This window comes from Mesocricetus auratus, unplaced genomic scaffold (genome assembly GCF_017639785.1).
Source record: "Mesocricetus auratus isolate SY011 unplaced genomic scaffold, BCM_Maur_2.0 Super-Scaffold_6723, whole genome shotgun sequence".
Classification (NCBI taxonomy): Eukaryota; Metazoa; Chordata; class Mammalia; order Rodentia; family Cricetidae; genus Mesocricetus; species Mesocricetus auratus.
In genome coordinates this window covers 7,324,802-7,341,872 of record NW_024429183.1, presented here as the reverse complement: position 1 = coordinate 7,341,872, position 17,071 = coordinate 7,324,802, and the positions used below count along the sequence as shown (strand labels likewise).

Here is a 17,071-nt window from a genome sequence, read left to right as displayed (position 1 = left end):
CAGTTCAGTGTTTAACTGTGGGTGTTTGCCTCTGCTTCCATCAGTCCCTGGATGAAGGCTTTAGGATGGTTATAGACATCAAGTTCACTATCAGGAATGGGCATTTGAGGTGGTCTCTCCACTATTGCTTAACTTGCCAATTGGTGTCATCCTTTTAGATCTCTAGAGGTCACACTGGTGCCTGATCTGTCTTCTAACCTATGATTCCCTCTTCCCCCATTCTACCCCCCCCCCACTCAACCTTCCTGTTCCCCCATGACCTACTCTCTCTTCCTCTCCTCCCCCTCTCTTCTTCCCAGGTTGTTTTTTCTAAAGAGCTATTCCGACCCATTGAAACAAGTTAGTGAGTATTCCTTCCTGTCCTCCTGTATACAGTGGTTATCTAACTTGTCGTTATTTGATAATGAATCCAGAAGAATATAAAAATTGCCATTTAAATATAGAATTAATAATTGAGTTTAGCTGTTTTACATGTATACAATAAATATATGAATAAAACATAAAATTAACATGATCATAACAGGTTTTCCAGATAGGTAACCTATGTTAATAACTGATTGGCACATACACTGTCAACAACCAGTCAGCAAATACACTTTGGAAATGTCCAATGATATTAATCATTTTATTGTAATGATTGGGATGTTACATGTCTCCCCAGTATCCCATCTGTTGAGGGCTTATTCTCCAGTGCAGCAGTGTTGAAAGGTAACACTACTGGGTCCAGGGGGCTCTGACCTCACCAATTAATCAATCTATTGGTAGGTTCATAAACATACAGTGTTACAGAAGAAGTGCTGGAAACATTAGACTATGAGGCCAAATTGGAAGAAGTGGGTCACTGAAGCATGCCCTGGAAAGATAAACCTCACCACCAGCCTCTTCTTCCCTCTCTGAGCTTCCGTTCTGGCATGAAGTCTGCTCCACCATGTGGGCTCTGCCAGGACAGTTTTCCTTGCCTTGTACCCAAAGCAAGGATGCAACCTAGCTACAGGCTGAAAACTCTTAGAACTATGAACCAAATGATCCTTTCCTCTATTAGAGTTGATTTAGTTTATTTTAATATTTTATTTATCCTTATTTTGTGAGTATGAGTGTTTGCCTGTTTATAGGCATGTACACCCTCATGCATGCAATACTTTAAGAGGCAAAGAGGGCATCAGATTATTTGGAGCTGGAGTTGCTACAGGTGCATCCCATGTGGGTGCTGAGAACCCAACTCTGGTCCTCTGCAAAAGCAGCAAGCATTCTTAACTGCTGAGCCATCTCTCCAGCCCCAGATTTTGCCAAATTTGTTTGTTACACTAACAGAAAAATAATACAAATGATTAAACAGGATTCTTAAAATGTGCAATTCATCCATGCAAAAACATGTGCATTATTGAAATAAGTTTTTAAAAAAACTTTGAAGATGTTGAGACATAAAATGACCACATGTCAGAACACATGTTGTACATGTTCTCTGTATCACTAATAGGTCTACAGATTTAATTTCCAGTCAAAACTCCAAATGTACTTTTGTGGAAATGAATAATCCTTCTTAAATACTATGCAAAACATGTAAAGAAAAGTTACACAATTAGAAAAGAAATAATGAAGGGGAACATGCTACTAAATACCAAGACATTATAAGACTGCATCTAATTAGGGCAAGCATACCCACAAACTGGAATATAATAGACAAATATACATGTATGAACACTTCATGTGTAACACAGACAGCAGTGGAGTCTTTAAGTACATGGCTGTCTGAGTCCACTTTGTAATATTGTAACAAAATTCATTAGGCTGATTAAGTTATAAAGACGTAAATCTTTCCTTACAGTTCTGGATGTTAGGAAGTTCAGTGCCAAGGTACCAACATCTGATGTGGACTTCCTTGCTGTGTCACAGCAAAAGGTGTAAATTCAAGAAAACATGCATATAGGAGAGAGAAGCAAGAAGGTGCCTGCATGGCTTCCATTATGTGGTGGTTAGCTCTCACATAAATGCAACACCATCTAGAGTCACCTGAAAAGGGAGTCTCAGTGAGAGACTCTAGTCTAGATAATGTTTGCCTGTAAGCATGTACAACAGGGGTTATCTTTAGTATATTAATTGAAATGAGAAGACCAGCCCACCGTGGGTGGCACCATTCCATAGACAGGAGGTTCTGAACTCTGTAAGAGTTGAGAAAGCAGGCAAGCTGAGCACCAACATGCATTCATCCAGTCATAGCTCTCTGCTCCAGATTATAGATGTGACATGACATGACCAAGTTCTTCAAGCTTCTGCCACTGTGCCTTCTCCCTAGTGCAAAATGTAACCTGGAACTGTGAACCAAACTACACCCTTCTTCCCATAAGTTGCTTTTGCCATGGTATTTCAGCAAAATTAACAATCCAGTTCCATGATAGTAGGTGCAGTTTTTCAGTGATATTAATCTACATATAAGAGCAAAACTCTCCTAACCTAGATCAAGCTGGGAGCATATGAGCTGTGGAGAAAATATCAAGCCACAACAACAGCATCCTATTCATTTAATATTCTTGGGAAAATGAATGAAACCTTTTTGAGACATTGGGTAATAGGGACAGGAATTCTCAACTAGATACCGAAGTACAAAACTCATAACAAATTTGGCAACAAACAGAAAAGTGCTCCTAATTATGCAAGGACCAAAAGAATTAATTCAAAATCAAGCACACTGTGAATCTGAGGTGCTTTGCGGTTCTTGATGGAGCTGCATTTGGAAAACTAACAGCAGCTTTGGCTCTGAACATGCATCAAGTGCACTCAGCATTGCACATGCCCTCACACCATGCAAAGCCAAGAAATGGTGTCTGAAGCACCCTTGCTCAAATTAAGACTAATGCTAAGAGTTGCAGTTTTTTTACAGAAAGTTGTCCATCCATCCACATACTACTGTTTAATTACAGAAAACAAAGGTTTTTTTCCTACCATCATCCCTCAGCACATCAGTACCATGGTATCTTTGGACTGGGTTAGGGTTAGACAGATAAGCACCTCCTGTTCATTAGCATGCAGACTGTTTTCCTCTTTAGTGAATGGTAAGATTATTTGTAGATCAAATGATTGTATTCAAGTAAATTACTTATGATTTGTTATCAATAAATGCTTGGTTCCTATACCTACTTTTATACACATAGGGCCACATATAGTTTTTCCAGGGAGGGTTAGAGAGGTGTCTCAAAGGTTAAGAGCACTGGTTGCTCTTGCAGAGGACCTGGGTTCATTTTTAGCACCCCCATGACAGTTCACAACTGTATCTCCTTCAAGTTCCAGGGGCTATGTCATCTTCTGCAGGCCTCTGTGGTCACTGTGCACACACATGGTGCATAGATATACATGTAGGAAAAGCACACATATACCTTAAATAGATAATAAAGTTTTAAAAGGCTTTTCAGGTAAAAAGAGGTTGTACCTGGATAAAGCTTAAGAGTCCCTGCTGGAGAGCACTATAAATTCTAAGTTGACAAATGATGCAAAAATCTCATGAGGAAAATGAGCACACGATATAGACACTGCCACCCAACTCAGTGGTTGCCAACTGAGTACCAAAGTTACATAGAATGGTAAAGAAAATTCCAAGGGGACATTCAAGGTCATGACATTACCTCGATCCCATCAGACTAACCAGAAATGGGAAACATTCAAGAACAAGAGAGATCCCTCATGCTCAGAAGAAACCCTTCTCATCTTGACAGTTGAGCACTAGGAAGAATGAACTATGGCAGCATTTTCGTTTTCCCAAGTGCTTCCAAGTTTTAGTTCCTAACAATTTCACTGGCACTGAAGATTACTTAACACTTAGTGTGAGTTAACAGAAAGGGGCAGAGATGGGAGGCAGCAGAGATGGTGGAAGGAATGCCCAGTGCCTAGGATGGGGTAGAGAGCATGTCAGATTCCTCCAAGGCATTTTATACAGCACAGCCCTGGATATTCATTATACTCCCACCCCAAAGAAAAGGCATAAAAATTAAACCAAGCTACCTCCAAGGAATAATTAGAATGAAAAGTCGATGAGGAGAAAATGGCTCATATTCTCTTCATTGATTTCCTATGCACGAAGTCAAACTTGACTGCTGGTGGGAAGTCAGTTTGACCACTTCTCATTTCTTTCTGCGCTGTTGGCTTTCCTTCCAGGGCCTTTCATGCTGGAGTCCTGCTCGCCTCTAATCATGGCTGTCAGCTACTGAACGAGTTTGACACCCTGACTCCAGAAATGAGGGAACTCACCCCCATGCATATGCAGCCCCTTCCTTCATTAAGGTTGATTGACATAACAGACCAGGTGCATAGCCAGAATTGTATAAGAAGAACAAATAGCTTTGTGTAGATTTTAGTGGAAATCTCCTTGATCAGAAACACAGGGAAGGAGGAGTCAGAGTCAAGAATTTATATAATTCAACCAGAGTTGTTGTAAAGTCCCACATTCTTATTCCTGCAAAACAATACAGTCAGTTGAGACAATGCAAAACAATACAGTCAATCAGTTGAGACAATGCACACACACACACACACACACACACACCTCATATTCACTCTTCTACTATTTGATAAGTTTTAACTGTAGACATGACACAATGTAGAATCACTGGGGAGGAGTCTCAGTGAGGGATTGTCTAGATCAGGTTGGTTGGTGGACATGTCTATGGAGATTATCCTATGGTAACTGATGTGGGAAGACCCAGCCTAAAGGTAGAGGCACCATTCTCTAAACTAAGTACTGAATTGTATAAGGACTAGCAAAAAAATGAACCAAGCATAGGCATCTACACACTCTCTCTCTCTCTCTCTCTCTCTCTCTCTCTCTCTCTCTCTCTCTCTCTCTCTCTCTGTGTGTGTGTGTGTGTGTGTGTGTCTCTCTCTCTCTGTCTCTCTCTCCTTCCCCCTCTCTCCCTCCCTACCCCTACCCACCTCTCTCTCACTATCACTCTCCCTCCCTCCCTCCCCCCTCTCCCTGTCTCTCTCCCTCCCTACCCCCCTCTCCCTACCCCTTCCTCTCTCCCTCTCTTTCCCTCCCTACCCCTTCCTCTCTCCCTCTCTCTTTCTCCCTCTCTCTCTCCCTCCCTCCCCTGCCCACCTCTCCCTCCTCCCTTCCTTCCTCCCTCTCTTTTTCTCCCTTTCTTCCTGCCTTTGTTTCTCTGCTAAGTGCAGATCTAACTAGCTGCTTCAAGCTCCTGCCTTGACTTCTCCACAATGATGATTGCATCCTGGAATTGTAAGATAAACTGAATCCTTTCTACAAGTTTCTCTTTTATCACAGCAACAGAAATGACACTGGGCCATCCTACAACCCTTTCTAGATCGGCTCAGCTATAATACCAAATACTCAGTGATATATGAAATCAATTGGTTTTGACATGAGCACCCTCCCTGGGTGCTACCATAACCATAGTGTATTATGGTTTTCCGCATCGATAGTGCTGTATCTCACATGCCTATTATGGTACGCCCATGTGAGTATCAAATAGCTCACCTTGGGGCCTAGAGAGCATCTGGTTGCACTTGTTTGGTTCCGGGAACAAGTGGTAGCCGCATCTCCATAAAACATGGAAAGGGGGAGAAATCAGACCCATGCAACACACAGGAGTTCCCTTCCCATCACGACACCATTGCCTTGAACCACAAGAGGGAAGGAACGCCCCTCTGCCTGCCTTCTAGAACCTTTTGCTCGGCTGGGAAGCGGCCTGCCAGAGGCAGGGTGGAAAACTGGGCTTCAAAAACAGGCTGATAGTTGCGCAGGCGCAGCCCCACAGCTTTCAGGCAGCCACTTCCTGCTTCGTTTCCTAGCAACGGGGAAAGCGTTGTTGACAACCAGAGAAACTGCTGCTCAAGCTAGAGAGTGGAGCCGTCCCACAGGCGCTATGGTAAATCTCTCTGGGTCCATGTCTGGAAGGGCAGAGGGGGAGGCACCGGGGGCACAGCTGGCCTGGGAGGGTCTCACTATTTACAGATGTTGGCTGGAAGGGGAGGTATTGAGAAAGGGGAGGTGCTGAGATGAATCTGGGAGTCAGGAAAGTTAGCAAAGGACAATAGAGATGGAGGAGAAAGATCCCAGGCTGGGACCAGGAGAGCAAGAGAATGGGAAGGGAGGGGAGCAAGAGACAAAGAGGGAAGAAGGGAAAACCAGGGAGAGAGGGAGAGAGGGAGGGAGGGAGGGAGGGAGGGAGGGAGGGAGGGAGGGAGGGAGGGAGGAGGAGGGGTGAGGAGGAAAATGAGAAGAGGGGGAGAAGAAGAAGGGGGAGGATAGAAATAAGGAAGACCTCCCCTCTCTTCACCTGCACAGAAAAGGAAGGAGAAGGAAGAGAGAAAAGTAGAGGGAAAGAGGGAAAGAGAGGAGGGAATGGAATGAGAGAGAAAGGAATAAAATGAAAACGGAGAAGGAGAGAAGGGGAAACGAGGAGGGGAGGAAGAAGTAAAGGGAGGGGGAGGAGAAAAGGAAAGGGGAGAGGCTAGGAGAGGAGGGAAGGAGGTGGACTTAGAGCCTTGGGGGTTGCAGCAGGGCCCTCTGGAAGACAGCAGAGGAGTGCCCTGTAGGAGAGGGAGCTTGGGAGGAGCAGCAGAACAGAGAGTGGAGAGGAGAATGAAGGGAGGGGCATCGGTGGTTTGGGGGAACTGCAGACTCTCTCCTGAAAATGGTCAGAGCATAGGCGTCTGGATCTTTCAGGTCAGAAAGACAGAGATCAAGAAATGCCAAGTTTTAGTGATTCACCCCATGAAAAAGTCGCCTTTTCTTTCTGTCTTCTGCCCCCTGTCCCCCCCTCAAGGCTATGTATGGGACAAAACAAGTCCTTGGCACTATCAGTTATTTTTTTTTATATTACTGTCATTGGTAATGTCTCATTTTTCACCTTCAGAGGACACCTCAGTGAAATATAAAAGTTTTCACAGTTGTTTTGGTATGTGACAGGGAGCCAGTTTTTAACCTCTGCAGATGCATTTCTTTAAGCTTTAGGGCATGCTGCAATTTAAAGAACATGCTAATTAAATGTTAATGGTATCCACAGTGGGAAAAGCCACGAATCTAGCATGGCATTTCTCAATTCAGAAAGCACCTGCTCTGGTGATGGGAAAGACATGTAAGCACTTGCTCACATCTCTGTCGGGTGCAGAAGAAAAGCCGGTCTCTGACTGAATAACCTAACGTCCACTCGGGAGATACTGGGAAAGAAAGCAATAGAAGAAATTCCCGTCAAATGACCGCTAGGTCAAGCAAGCATGGTAACGCCCGTCTGCAATCCCAGTACTCAGGAGGCTGAGGCAGGAGGATTGCTGTAAGTTCAAGACCAGCCTGAGCTACACAGTATGAAACGCTGTCTCAGAGAAAAACCTCAAAAAATAATTTTATATGAGGCTAGAGAGAAGAGAGCACCAGATACTCTTGCAGAGGACCCAGGTTCAATCCCCAGCACAGCATGGTAGCTCACAACTGTCTGTAACTCTAGGTCTAGGTAACCTGATGCCCTCTTTCTGGCCTCCAGTGGCTCCAGGCATATACATGGTGCACAGGCATGCACTCAGACAACACCTATATTCATAACATAATAAGATACATTTTTAAAGGAAAGGTAAGGATTCTCAATGCGCTGTTGGAAAAAGAGGCATCATAGGGAACACAGTGGTTTATGCACAGTCAGCTCACAAAAGTGAACATGAAACCCAGCCATGGGGTTCCAAACAGTCATTCCCAGCTGAACATCCAGCTTAAACCAAGACACAGGCCACCGTAATCAGGAGACCCTAGCATCCTGCAATATGCTGCTTGCATAGAATGCCCTTTGTAAACTTAATCACCGAAATGAATCCCCAGAGGAAAGTGACAGATGAAAGTAAGGTGTCCCACTAAGGGCAGCTTTTTTACACTCAGAGGATAGAGTCTTCATTTAAAAATATTTAAGAACTATGACACACAAAAGAAGTTTTTGTAAGTACAGAAATGGGAGCTACTTAAAGGTGACCTATGGCAGCTTTCTGGGCAACATAAACACAAACCAACCAAACAAGCTCTACTTTTATAGCAAATGAGGACACATGTAAGCCCTTGTGAGGATCTCTGTCTCCACTGTGGCTGAAGCCTGGAAATCTTTCTAAGTGGAGGCTTCATACACAGTTCCCATATGATATGTAACAGTTCCAAGCTTACCTCTTAAACAGCTGAGTATATGGCACCCAGCCGTCAGTTAAAGAAATAGGGGGCCAGGCGACTTCATAACTGTTGGTATCATCACAGAGACCCGTCTGGCTAATGGTGGCCCTGATCTCTTGCAGACAGAGGTTGAGGAAACCCTCAAGAGGATCCAGAGTCACAAAGGGGTCATTGGAACAATGGTGGTCAATGCAGAAGGTAATGCCTTGCCACAGACTGACTGAGTCCGACACCCAGACACTAACTGGGGGCCCATCTGTTGCATCAAGAATGAAGACTCTCGCCTTAGGTTATGAACTTAAAAGCATTTTTGTCTGTTCCCTCCCTAGCAGTTATTCATCAGACACCTATTGGATACCTACTGTATATCAATCACTCATCTAAGAGACACTGTCTAAAATGCCTATGTATCCATAAGAAACCCTACATGGTGTCTTCTTCAGAAACTCTGGTAATTCCCATCTCTTCAGGAGGGCCAGCAAAGCTCTCTTGCCAAAGAAAGCGAAAATTATGTGATGGCAGTTTGGTTTTGGCTTAAAGGTGACAGTATAGAGCTTCAGTCTTTATTTAAAATAGAAATTGTTTTCTTTTATCGTATTAGGTAAAAATAATGTTTATAGTTCATTTGTACTCATTTTAATAATGATTTTAATTTATTGCTTGAAATTTTTATGCAGGTATCTTCCCCATGTGTATATAATGTATCTCAGTCATCTCTCTTCCCCACTGCCCCTTCTAAGTCTCCCCAGAACCCTCCAACAGAAGAATTCGTTTCATAGCATTTCTGGAGTAGTCTTGTAAATGACAGGTAGGGAGGAATAATGTATTGCCAACTATGAAATGCGGATACTCGACTGGGAGTCACTGTCTCTGAACCACCCACATCAAGAATCTGTATAGTGAGCCTGCAAGATGGCTCAGTGGGCAAAGGTGTTTGAGGACAAGCCTGAAGCCCCGAGTTCTATCCCCAGCACCCACATGGTGGGCAGAGATGACTGACTCTAACAACCTGTCCTCTGACTTCTGCATATGCACGTGTGCAGGTGTACACACACAAGTTCCCCCACCCAAAATAACAAGACTCTGCATAGCATGTTCCCTGGCTCATCGCTCCATGTTCTGCATCTTAAAAGTCCCTGCTTGTCCCACTGCTCACTTGGGTATTTGTAAGAGTGACAGGTGCCAACACTTCTAGAGAATTCATTGAAATAAGAGTAGCCACCTCTAATAATTCATGGTGGGTACAACCATAGAATCGGCTGATCCCCAGCTCAGCGTTCTGGTGAAATCCATCAGTAAATGCTTATTGTGCAACCACAAGCCAAAAGGCTGTTGAAATTCTGCACTCTGTTTCCTTGTCAGTAAGGATGGAAAATACCCTGAGTTCCTGCTGGTTGTGGCAGTTAGATGAGAAGACCGTCAAGTGCCCAGCTTAATCACCAGCAGTTAATAGAATTCTAATTAAAGAATTTCTGAGAACTTTGATTTATTTGATTGAAATTTGCAGACAAAACGTTTGGTTTGTTTTTATAAAATAAAAAGAATAATTCTGCCAAAGGCATGTGGTGATGGGTATTAGGATAAATTCATTGAGCTTGAGGAATGAGGAAGAAGGAATTAGGATTGTCTGTACAAGAAGTCAAAAGCTGAATCATGTATTTCCAGGAAGTGGTCAGCTCTCAGTGCAGCCCTGGTTAAACCATTCTGCTTCCAGATGTCTGCTACAGGATCTCCCATCCTAACTTACATGGGCTACCTGTGTGATTTAGCAGAGGTGCCTTGTAAGTTTGCTTTGGCTATGACAACAAATCCCCCCCCACACACACACAGCAAAAATGTATTATGTCTCTACCTGGAAGGTTGAAATTGAAGCTAGCATGTCACTGGGTCATGGTCTTTCTGAGGACTCTGACTGAAGGCTTCCTGACCTCTAGTAGATTCCAGTTGTAGTCAACCATCAGTGTTGCTCACTTACCAACGTTACCCTAGTTTATAACTATGAGGGTCCACCCTAGCTCCATATGGCTTTGTTTTAACTGATTGCTTCCACAGAGAGCCTCTTTCCAAAAAAGGATCTCTTCTGAAGTTAAGGGTGGACTTAAGTTTGGGAGAACACTCCAACCCAGTATAGGCACGGTTTCCTGCAGCCCCCAGGCCAATGCCTCTAATGTGTTTCACTGGAATGCCTTAATCTAAAGCACCCAGTCCTGGTGAGGTTAATCAGACATCTGAAGAATACCACACCAAAGAGTGATGGAGAAAAGATTTGGATCCTAGAACAAAGGCAGGGAATGAAGCAACAGGAAGCATTTTTGAATCGCTTATACAGCCAGTTGAATACATATACGCCAAGTAAACATGGGGGGCTGGGGATGTGGCTCAGTTGGTAGAGTGCCAGCCTAACATGCACAAAGCCTTGAGTTCTGTTGAATACATAGGGCTTGGTGGTGCAGGTCTACAATCCCAGAACTGGGCCAGTGAAGCAGCAGTTCAAAGTCACCCTCATCTACATGGAGAGTTTGAGGCCAGCCTAAGTTGCATGATGCTCCATCTCAAAAATAAACAAATAAATAATACATACATAGACAAACATAAAAAGAGAGAGGAAGGATAAGTTCAGATGTCAGAGTGATTCTCCCCAAGCAGTGAAATTAAAAGCAAAGCTTGCTTTCCTGCTCTTCTCAGTGAAAACTTCTCGATGAAAACAACAAAAATGTTATTTTTAATACCATTAACTTTTCCCTAGCTGCCAGTAGGATGACAATATGTCAGGAATCAGGGCACTTTTCAAGGGTTGTGGAAGCTTGATTTTCACCTGACATCAAATTAACCTGCTCCCCGGCTTATTTTTGTGGTGAGGTTGTTAGTGACCAGCGTGTGTCAGGACTGTTTCCTAATGGCACATAGTATAAGTTGTGTGAGCTGAATGTAACAAAACAATCTTAACAGCCTTCTCAAGTGTAGCTGGAGGCTCTCTCATTACAGTTGACTTCACAGTCTTCAGAAATCCTAGGCACTTTAGTACTAAAAGCAGGTCCGCAGAACACTCTCGCCACCCTCTAGTTCTCTGCCTGTGGCTGTAGACGACGACTTGGAGACAACCTGTTAACATCATCATCAGCTTGACTTGTAGTTAATTAAGTATGTCTACTATATTTGTCCTTTTAGATGGCATCACACGTCAAGCTGTGTATTGACCCTTTGATTTATTTCTAAGACACAGACTTCCTTCCTATTTAAGACAAGAAAGAGGGCTCAGTGTTGTTTCTGAGTGATCTAGGCTCTGATGACAGTGGATTCTTTATTCATTTGAGTTTCCCATTTATAAGAATGTTCATTGTAATTCCAATATGTAAATATCTACCTCCAAAGCTCTCAAAGCTTTCATACAGTCTTTTATGTTTAAGCCCGATTTCTATAGGCTTCTGACTTTGAATATTCTTGACACGACCAGCAATTCATCATTTGAATATCATTAGGTTTTATCAGCCATTCAGCTGGTTGGTTCCTTTGCTTTCTGAAATACAATCTACCCACCAAGGCACAAAAACACAGTTGCAGATGGCAAACTGAAATAATGTCTCCAAGCTTCCTGGAATCATAGGCAGTCATATTCTAGAGCGATGCCATAAATTAAACAATATCAAAATTTAAAAAGTTCATATGTTTTGTTCAGGGAACTCAGTTTTGGAAATGTCTGGTGCCCAAACAAGTAACTATGCAATGACAGATTATGTAGTCTTGTTGATAGAAGTCATAGACGGAGAACAGCCTAAATACCTGTTAGGAGGACGTGTAAGTCACATGTATTACAAAACAGACATTCAACTATCTGTTAAACAGTTTAACCTTATATGTTCTACCAAACAAGTTCCCAAAGGTATTAAATGAAAATATTAGGGTGCTATTAAAATAGAAACCATACACACAAATACATATTCTTGAAGAAAGGCGGTGAACCGCTTGTCATTATTATGAAAAATTAGAACACAAAACAGAAGTCAGTATTTCCTAACTGTTTATACAGTCAGGTACACATATACACTTAAATATGGAAGAAAGACAGAGGGTGTGGAGAGGGTTATCCAACTGGTAGAAAACTTACCTTGCAGACATGAGGCTGTGAGTTCTGATTCCCACCACCACAGAAAGACGGTGGGGGGAAAAGGAGAGAGGGAGGAAGGAAGAAAGAAAAAGAAAGGAGGAAGAAAGGCAGGCTAGGAGGGAGGCAGAGAGAGAGGAAGAGGATTAGGCATAGATTACAATGATCACATGAGTGGTAGATAATTCAAAGTGATTTTTTTCAATCACTTTTAAAGTATTTCTGATTGGATTTGTAAGAAACTAGGACTTATGATCATTTCTCAGAAAGGAGGTGTGTGGGAAGGAGAGAGGACTCAGACAGTAAAGTACTCAACTTGTAAATGCAAGGACCTGAGTTTGATTCCCAGGGATTGTGGTGGTGCTCACTTATAATCCCAGCATCAGAGAGGTGTGGCCAGTGAACCCAGAGGATTACTGTGTTCACTGGCCACATGATACCTAACTGGTGAGCTCCAGGCCAGTGAAATACTCTGTCCCACAGGGGATGCACCTGAGGATGACACCTGACACCCACCCATGGTTGTCTTTGGCCTCCACATAAACACAAACACACACACACACACACACACACACACACACACACACACACACACACACACACCCCAAAGCAAGTGAGTGAACTTTATGCCAAGTACTGAAATGATTTTGGGCTTTGTTTTTATGAAAGAGCTAGCCTCAAACTCACAACCAACTTCCTGTCTGGGTCTCTAAAATGCTACTCAGTTAAAAGCATTCACTGTCACACCCAGCCTAAACACTGCTGTTTGATAAATTAATTTTAACTGGTAAAAAGCAAGAGCTCGCTAAATACTCTTGACTGGTTGGTTGGTGTGTCTGGAGGTTGGGGACAGAGCCCAGGGCCTTGAATTTGGTGGGCAAGCACTTTGGCACTGAGCTAAACCAGCAATGCTGGCCTCTTGACTATCTGAGAGTGAAAACATCCTATGCCCATCGCCATGCATATGTTCTTCAGAAAGGTGGCCTCTTCTTTATCGGCTTGGATTATGAACAGAGAGCAGCCCACACCTCTGCTTCACAGTCTTGTCATCTACACTCTGAATAATTTATTCTGGTTCTATTTCTTATCCTGACACCAAGAAATTCAGACTTCTAGAAGTGAGGTGCCTGCTATGCCACTCCTTCCCACTGGCTACAGATCCAAGCTTTGTGGAATTAATGGTTTTGTGTGATATATCATCTCCACACTAGGTCACACTGTGAATGATGGACACACAAGCCTTTGTCACTGTTACTGTTCTGGAGATGGTGGTTATCTCAAAAGGAAACCTGGTCTGTTTCAAAGTCAAAACTGACAGTCTCCCACAGTTTCACAAAGACTTGATAAAATGATGAAATTCTAAGATAGTAATCCTTTGAAAAATACTTATCTTCGGCATTAGTTTCTGAAGCTATGTTTTCTGAAGGAAAACCTGAGAGCCACTTAGGACCTGTGCTGACTGGCCTTAATTCAGATGCTTATGGGATTTGACAATGATCCCAGACAGACTCTTGTCGTGCATCCTCTTAAAGTGATGGCACACTTAGAAATGAAATTCCTAGAGTTTCTTCCTGTCTGGCAGTTCTCAACACAAAGGTTATCTTTGATCAGATACAATGTGTGTGAAGCACCTAACTTGGTAACTGCTACATAATAGACACTGCATGCTGGATGTCCCAACTGGAGTATGCTGGCTTTGAACTGAATTGACTCAGACTTGCATATTTGTTTGGCTAGAATTTTTTTAATTAAGCTGATAAATTTAATCTGTTTTAATCTCACATAATACAGCAACAAATTAGAAAGAGGCCAATTTTAATAATTTTAATAATACTTAAATAGAAGATAAGCACAGACCAGGAACATTCACCCAAAAAAGTTAGTCTCCTGGTTACCATATTTTTCTAACACTGTGGAATGCATCTACGGCCATATCACCCTGAATGCGCCCAATCTCATCCGATCTTGGAAGCTAAGCCGGGTCGGGCCTGGTTAGTACTTGGATGGGAGAAATTTGTAGTCCTCCTGCCGAATAGACTCCCTGGCTTAGGCACTGTGGCTCTTGTTTCAGGGAAGCTGATGGCTGCCACATTATAGACCACATATTTCATAACTGGGATGCCTTGAGGATGCAGATATATATGATAATGTGATTAGGATTCAATGGTAGGATTAAAACAATTAACAGCTTCCAAATGATTATTGCGCAAAAATATTCACCACACATTCACTACTAAAAATGTAAAATACCAAATGTCTAACCAATATATTGATCCTATTCCAACATATCCATAACATTAAAGCATGCAGAGCAGAGATAAATAGTAATGGCAATGATACTATTAGCAAGGGAAGCTTGTGTGTTCTGACTTTAATGAAGAGAAAGTCACAATCAAATTTGTAAACATCACTTGACTCAACTCTATTTAAAATTCCATATAGAGACAAAAAGATGATAAAACAAATATAACAAGCTCAAACTGATGCCAGCTAGTAATATCCACAATCAGTTTGTTTCTTTTTTGCCATTTGCAAAGGATGAGTAATTTTCCCATAGTTTTTTACAATTTATATATATCTCTCTTACAATCAGGAGAAAAATAGCTCCAAATTAAATCTTGTCACAGGCATTCCAATCCGAACAACCCTGGACAACTCCACAACAGTTCAATACGCAGGTCTTCTCCACCAGCTAACCATGAAGGCCAAGAGCACGGTCCGGGACATTGACCCCCAGAACGACATGACTTTCCTCAGGATCAGATCGAAGAAGCACGAAATCATGGTAGCCCCAGGTAACTGGACATGCTGTTTCATACCGAAAATGCTTTTCTACTATACTGGCTTAAAACCTTGTTTCAAAGACTGAGGGATTATAGAGCCTTGATGAGCGTATAGATTTGATAGTAAATGTGAAGCATAAAGCTTTTGGTTACAAAAACAAAGATGTTTAATTCTGAAAAGCCAAACTCAAGCAGTATATGAAATTAGCAAGTAATCTGGCCTCTAAACAAGTGGAGTTTTACCCATTTATACTTACTAGTTATAAAATAACTAGTACAGGAACTAGCACAGGGACTGAGACATCACTGGAGACGGGCTTGGAGAATTTCCATTCTTATCGTGCTTTCAGGTAACTTTGCTTTCTGGGTGTGGTTGAAAAGGCTATCTCTCAGCTACCTGCTCTAGCCTCCCCAGCTGCCATGTCACCAGTCATTATGGACTCTCCTTTAATATTTATTTATTTATTTTTTTTGGTTTTTTGAGACAGGGTTTTGGAGGCTGTCCTGGAACTCACTTTGTAGACCAGGCTGGCCTCGAACTCACTGAGATCCACCTGCCTCTGCCTCCCAAGTGCTGGGATTAAAGGCGTGCGCCACCAACGCCCGGCTTTAATATTTATTTTTTTAAAGTGTGTGTGTATGTGTCTGTGTGCATGTGTGTGAGTACAAATGTGTATGCGTGTGTGTGTGTGTGTGTGTGTGTGTGTGTGTTTTAAAACGGGCATAAATGGCAGAATAGCGCAGGGACTCTCTGAGTAGTGGCAGGCATGACTCATTCTGGGAATAAAGAGGTGTACTCAAGGCTAGACCCGTGTTTCCTCCCTGTGAGGTGAGTGTGACCAGCTGGTTTACTGAAAAAACAGGGCCTCAGAGTCACTTCCTTGAAGGAATTATATTCACCACATTTTTGAATACTTGTGTTATGGCCATAAACCTAGCATGCAGCACATGATCACATCAGATAAGTGGATAAAGTTTTGTCTGCTGTTGCACATGAAAACCACTTATAGAATATTTATTAAAATTAGCCATTCTGGGGACAACAGACTAATGAAGTTATAAATGCTGTGCCGAGTCGTTGTGTGTTCAAGTTTTCCAGTGTGCCACAGCAATTCTGGTGTGCAACTATTGTCTACACAACGTCCATGTGGTGTTTAGAAGAAAGCAGGCTAGAGGAAATGTCCATGGATTAGATGTGAATTAACTTTGCTCTTGTTTCTCCCTAGATAAAGAATATCTTCTGATTGTCATCCAGAACCCTTGTGAGTAGGTCTGCTGTGATCAACTTTGTCCTCGTGATGGTACCTGGAAGCCCTTCATTCCTCCAGTTCATCAAATTGACCCTAATTGAGTCTGGAGACATGGTCTCATATTTTCACAACAAAATGCTCTACATGTCTCCTCTAGTCCCTTTTGGCTATAGTGTGGTCTTGTACGTTTGCTTTATAATAAACAAATTCTGCCATTTATGACCCTTTTTTTGTTTTTTTTAATGACCTGTTTTTAAAGCATACACATACACACTTAAAAAAATAAAAAAGCAAGGGAGATTCCGTAATGGCAGTGGTCTCTAAAACAGAATGATCAGAAAACCCAACAGCTCTGTTTCTGGGAATCAGCTGGGCCAGTGCAGATGAAGCAAGAACTGGCTGACGTTGATTTCTTGGCTGCTTCTCAACAGTGACCCTCAGCAGAGTGACTGAGAGGAATGGCCAAGACATAGGAACAGGCTCCAGTGATTGCCCTGGGTCCCTCACATCACACACAGACCATCACAGTTTCAAGCAGAAGATCAGCTCTGCCTTCAGAGAGGAGACAAAGGAAAAGAGCCTGAGGTATATCAGGATCTGTACTCAGACCTAGCAATGAACATTCACAGCAAAAAGGAATTGTCAGGTCTGACAGAGGAGCCATTGTCCCATTCTCTCTTTGTCTCTCTGTCTCTATCTCTCTCTGTCTCTGTGTATGTGTCTTGTCTCTCTCTCTCTCTGTGTGTGTGTGTATGTGTGTGTACACTTGTGTGTATATTCTTGT

At 42.6% G+C, this 17,071-nt stretch overlaps 1 protein-coding gene and 1 long non-coding RNA gene across 2 annotated transcripts; one reads left to right on the top strand and one right to left on the bottom strand.

Annotated features, from left to right (window-relative positions):
- Positions 1 to 611: 611 nt before the first annotated feature.
- On the bottom strand, positions 612 to 5,810 carry LOC121136255. Its single transcript, XR_005873403.1, has 2 exons — positions 5,483 to 5,810; positions 612 to 4,444 (listed from the first exon to the last, which is right to left on the bottom strand). It is a non-coding gene; the product is annotated as an uncharacterized LOC121136255 (long non-coding RNA).
- Dynlrb2 (dynein light chain roadblock-type 2) lies at positions 5,734 to 16,506 on the top strand. The gene is made up of 4 exons (XM_005073064.4): positions 5,734 to 5,873; positions 8,275 to 8,350; positions 14,882 to 15,049; positions 16,264 to 16,506. Exons 1-4 carry the CDS (start codon positions 5,871 to 5,873, stop codon positions 16,305 to 16,307), a joined length of 291 nt encoding a protein of 96 aa, XP_005073121.1. The 5' UTR covers positions 5,734 to 5,870; the 3' UTR covers positions 16,308 to 16,506.
- Positions 16,507 to 17,071: the final 565 nt, after the last annotated feature.

What these genes read in the sequence shown, in the direction of transcription:
- Dynlrb2 (XM_005073064.4), top strand. An exon ending in AATGGTGGTCAATGCAGAAG is followed by an intron (nt 8,351 to 14,881) that starts GTAATGCCTTGC and finishes ATCTTGTCACAG; the next exon opens with GCATTCCAATCCGAACAACC. An exon ending in CGAAATCATGGTAGCCCCAG is followed by an intron (nt 15,050 to 16,263) that starts GTAACTGGACAT and finishes GTTTCTCCCTAG; the next exon opens with ATAAAGAATATCTTCTGATT.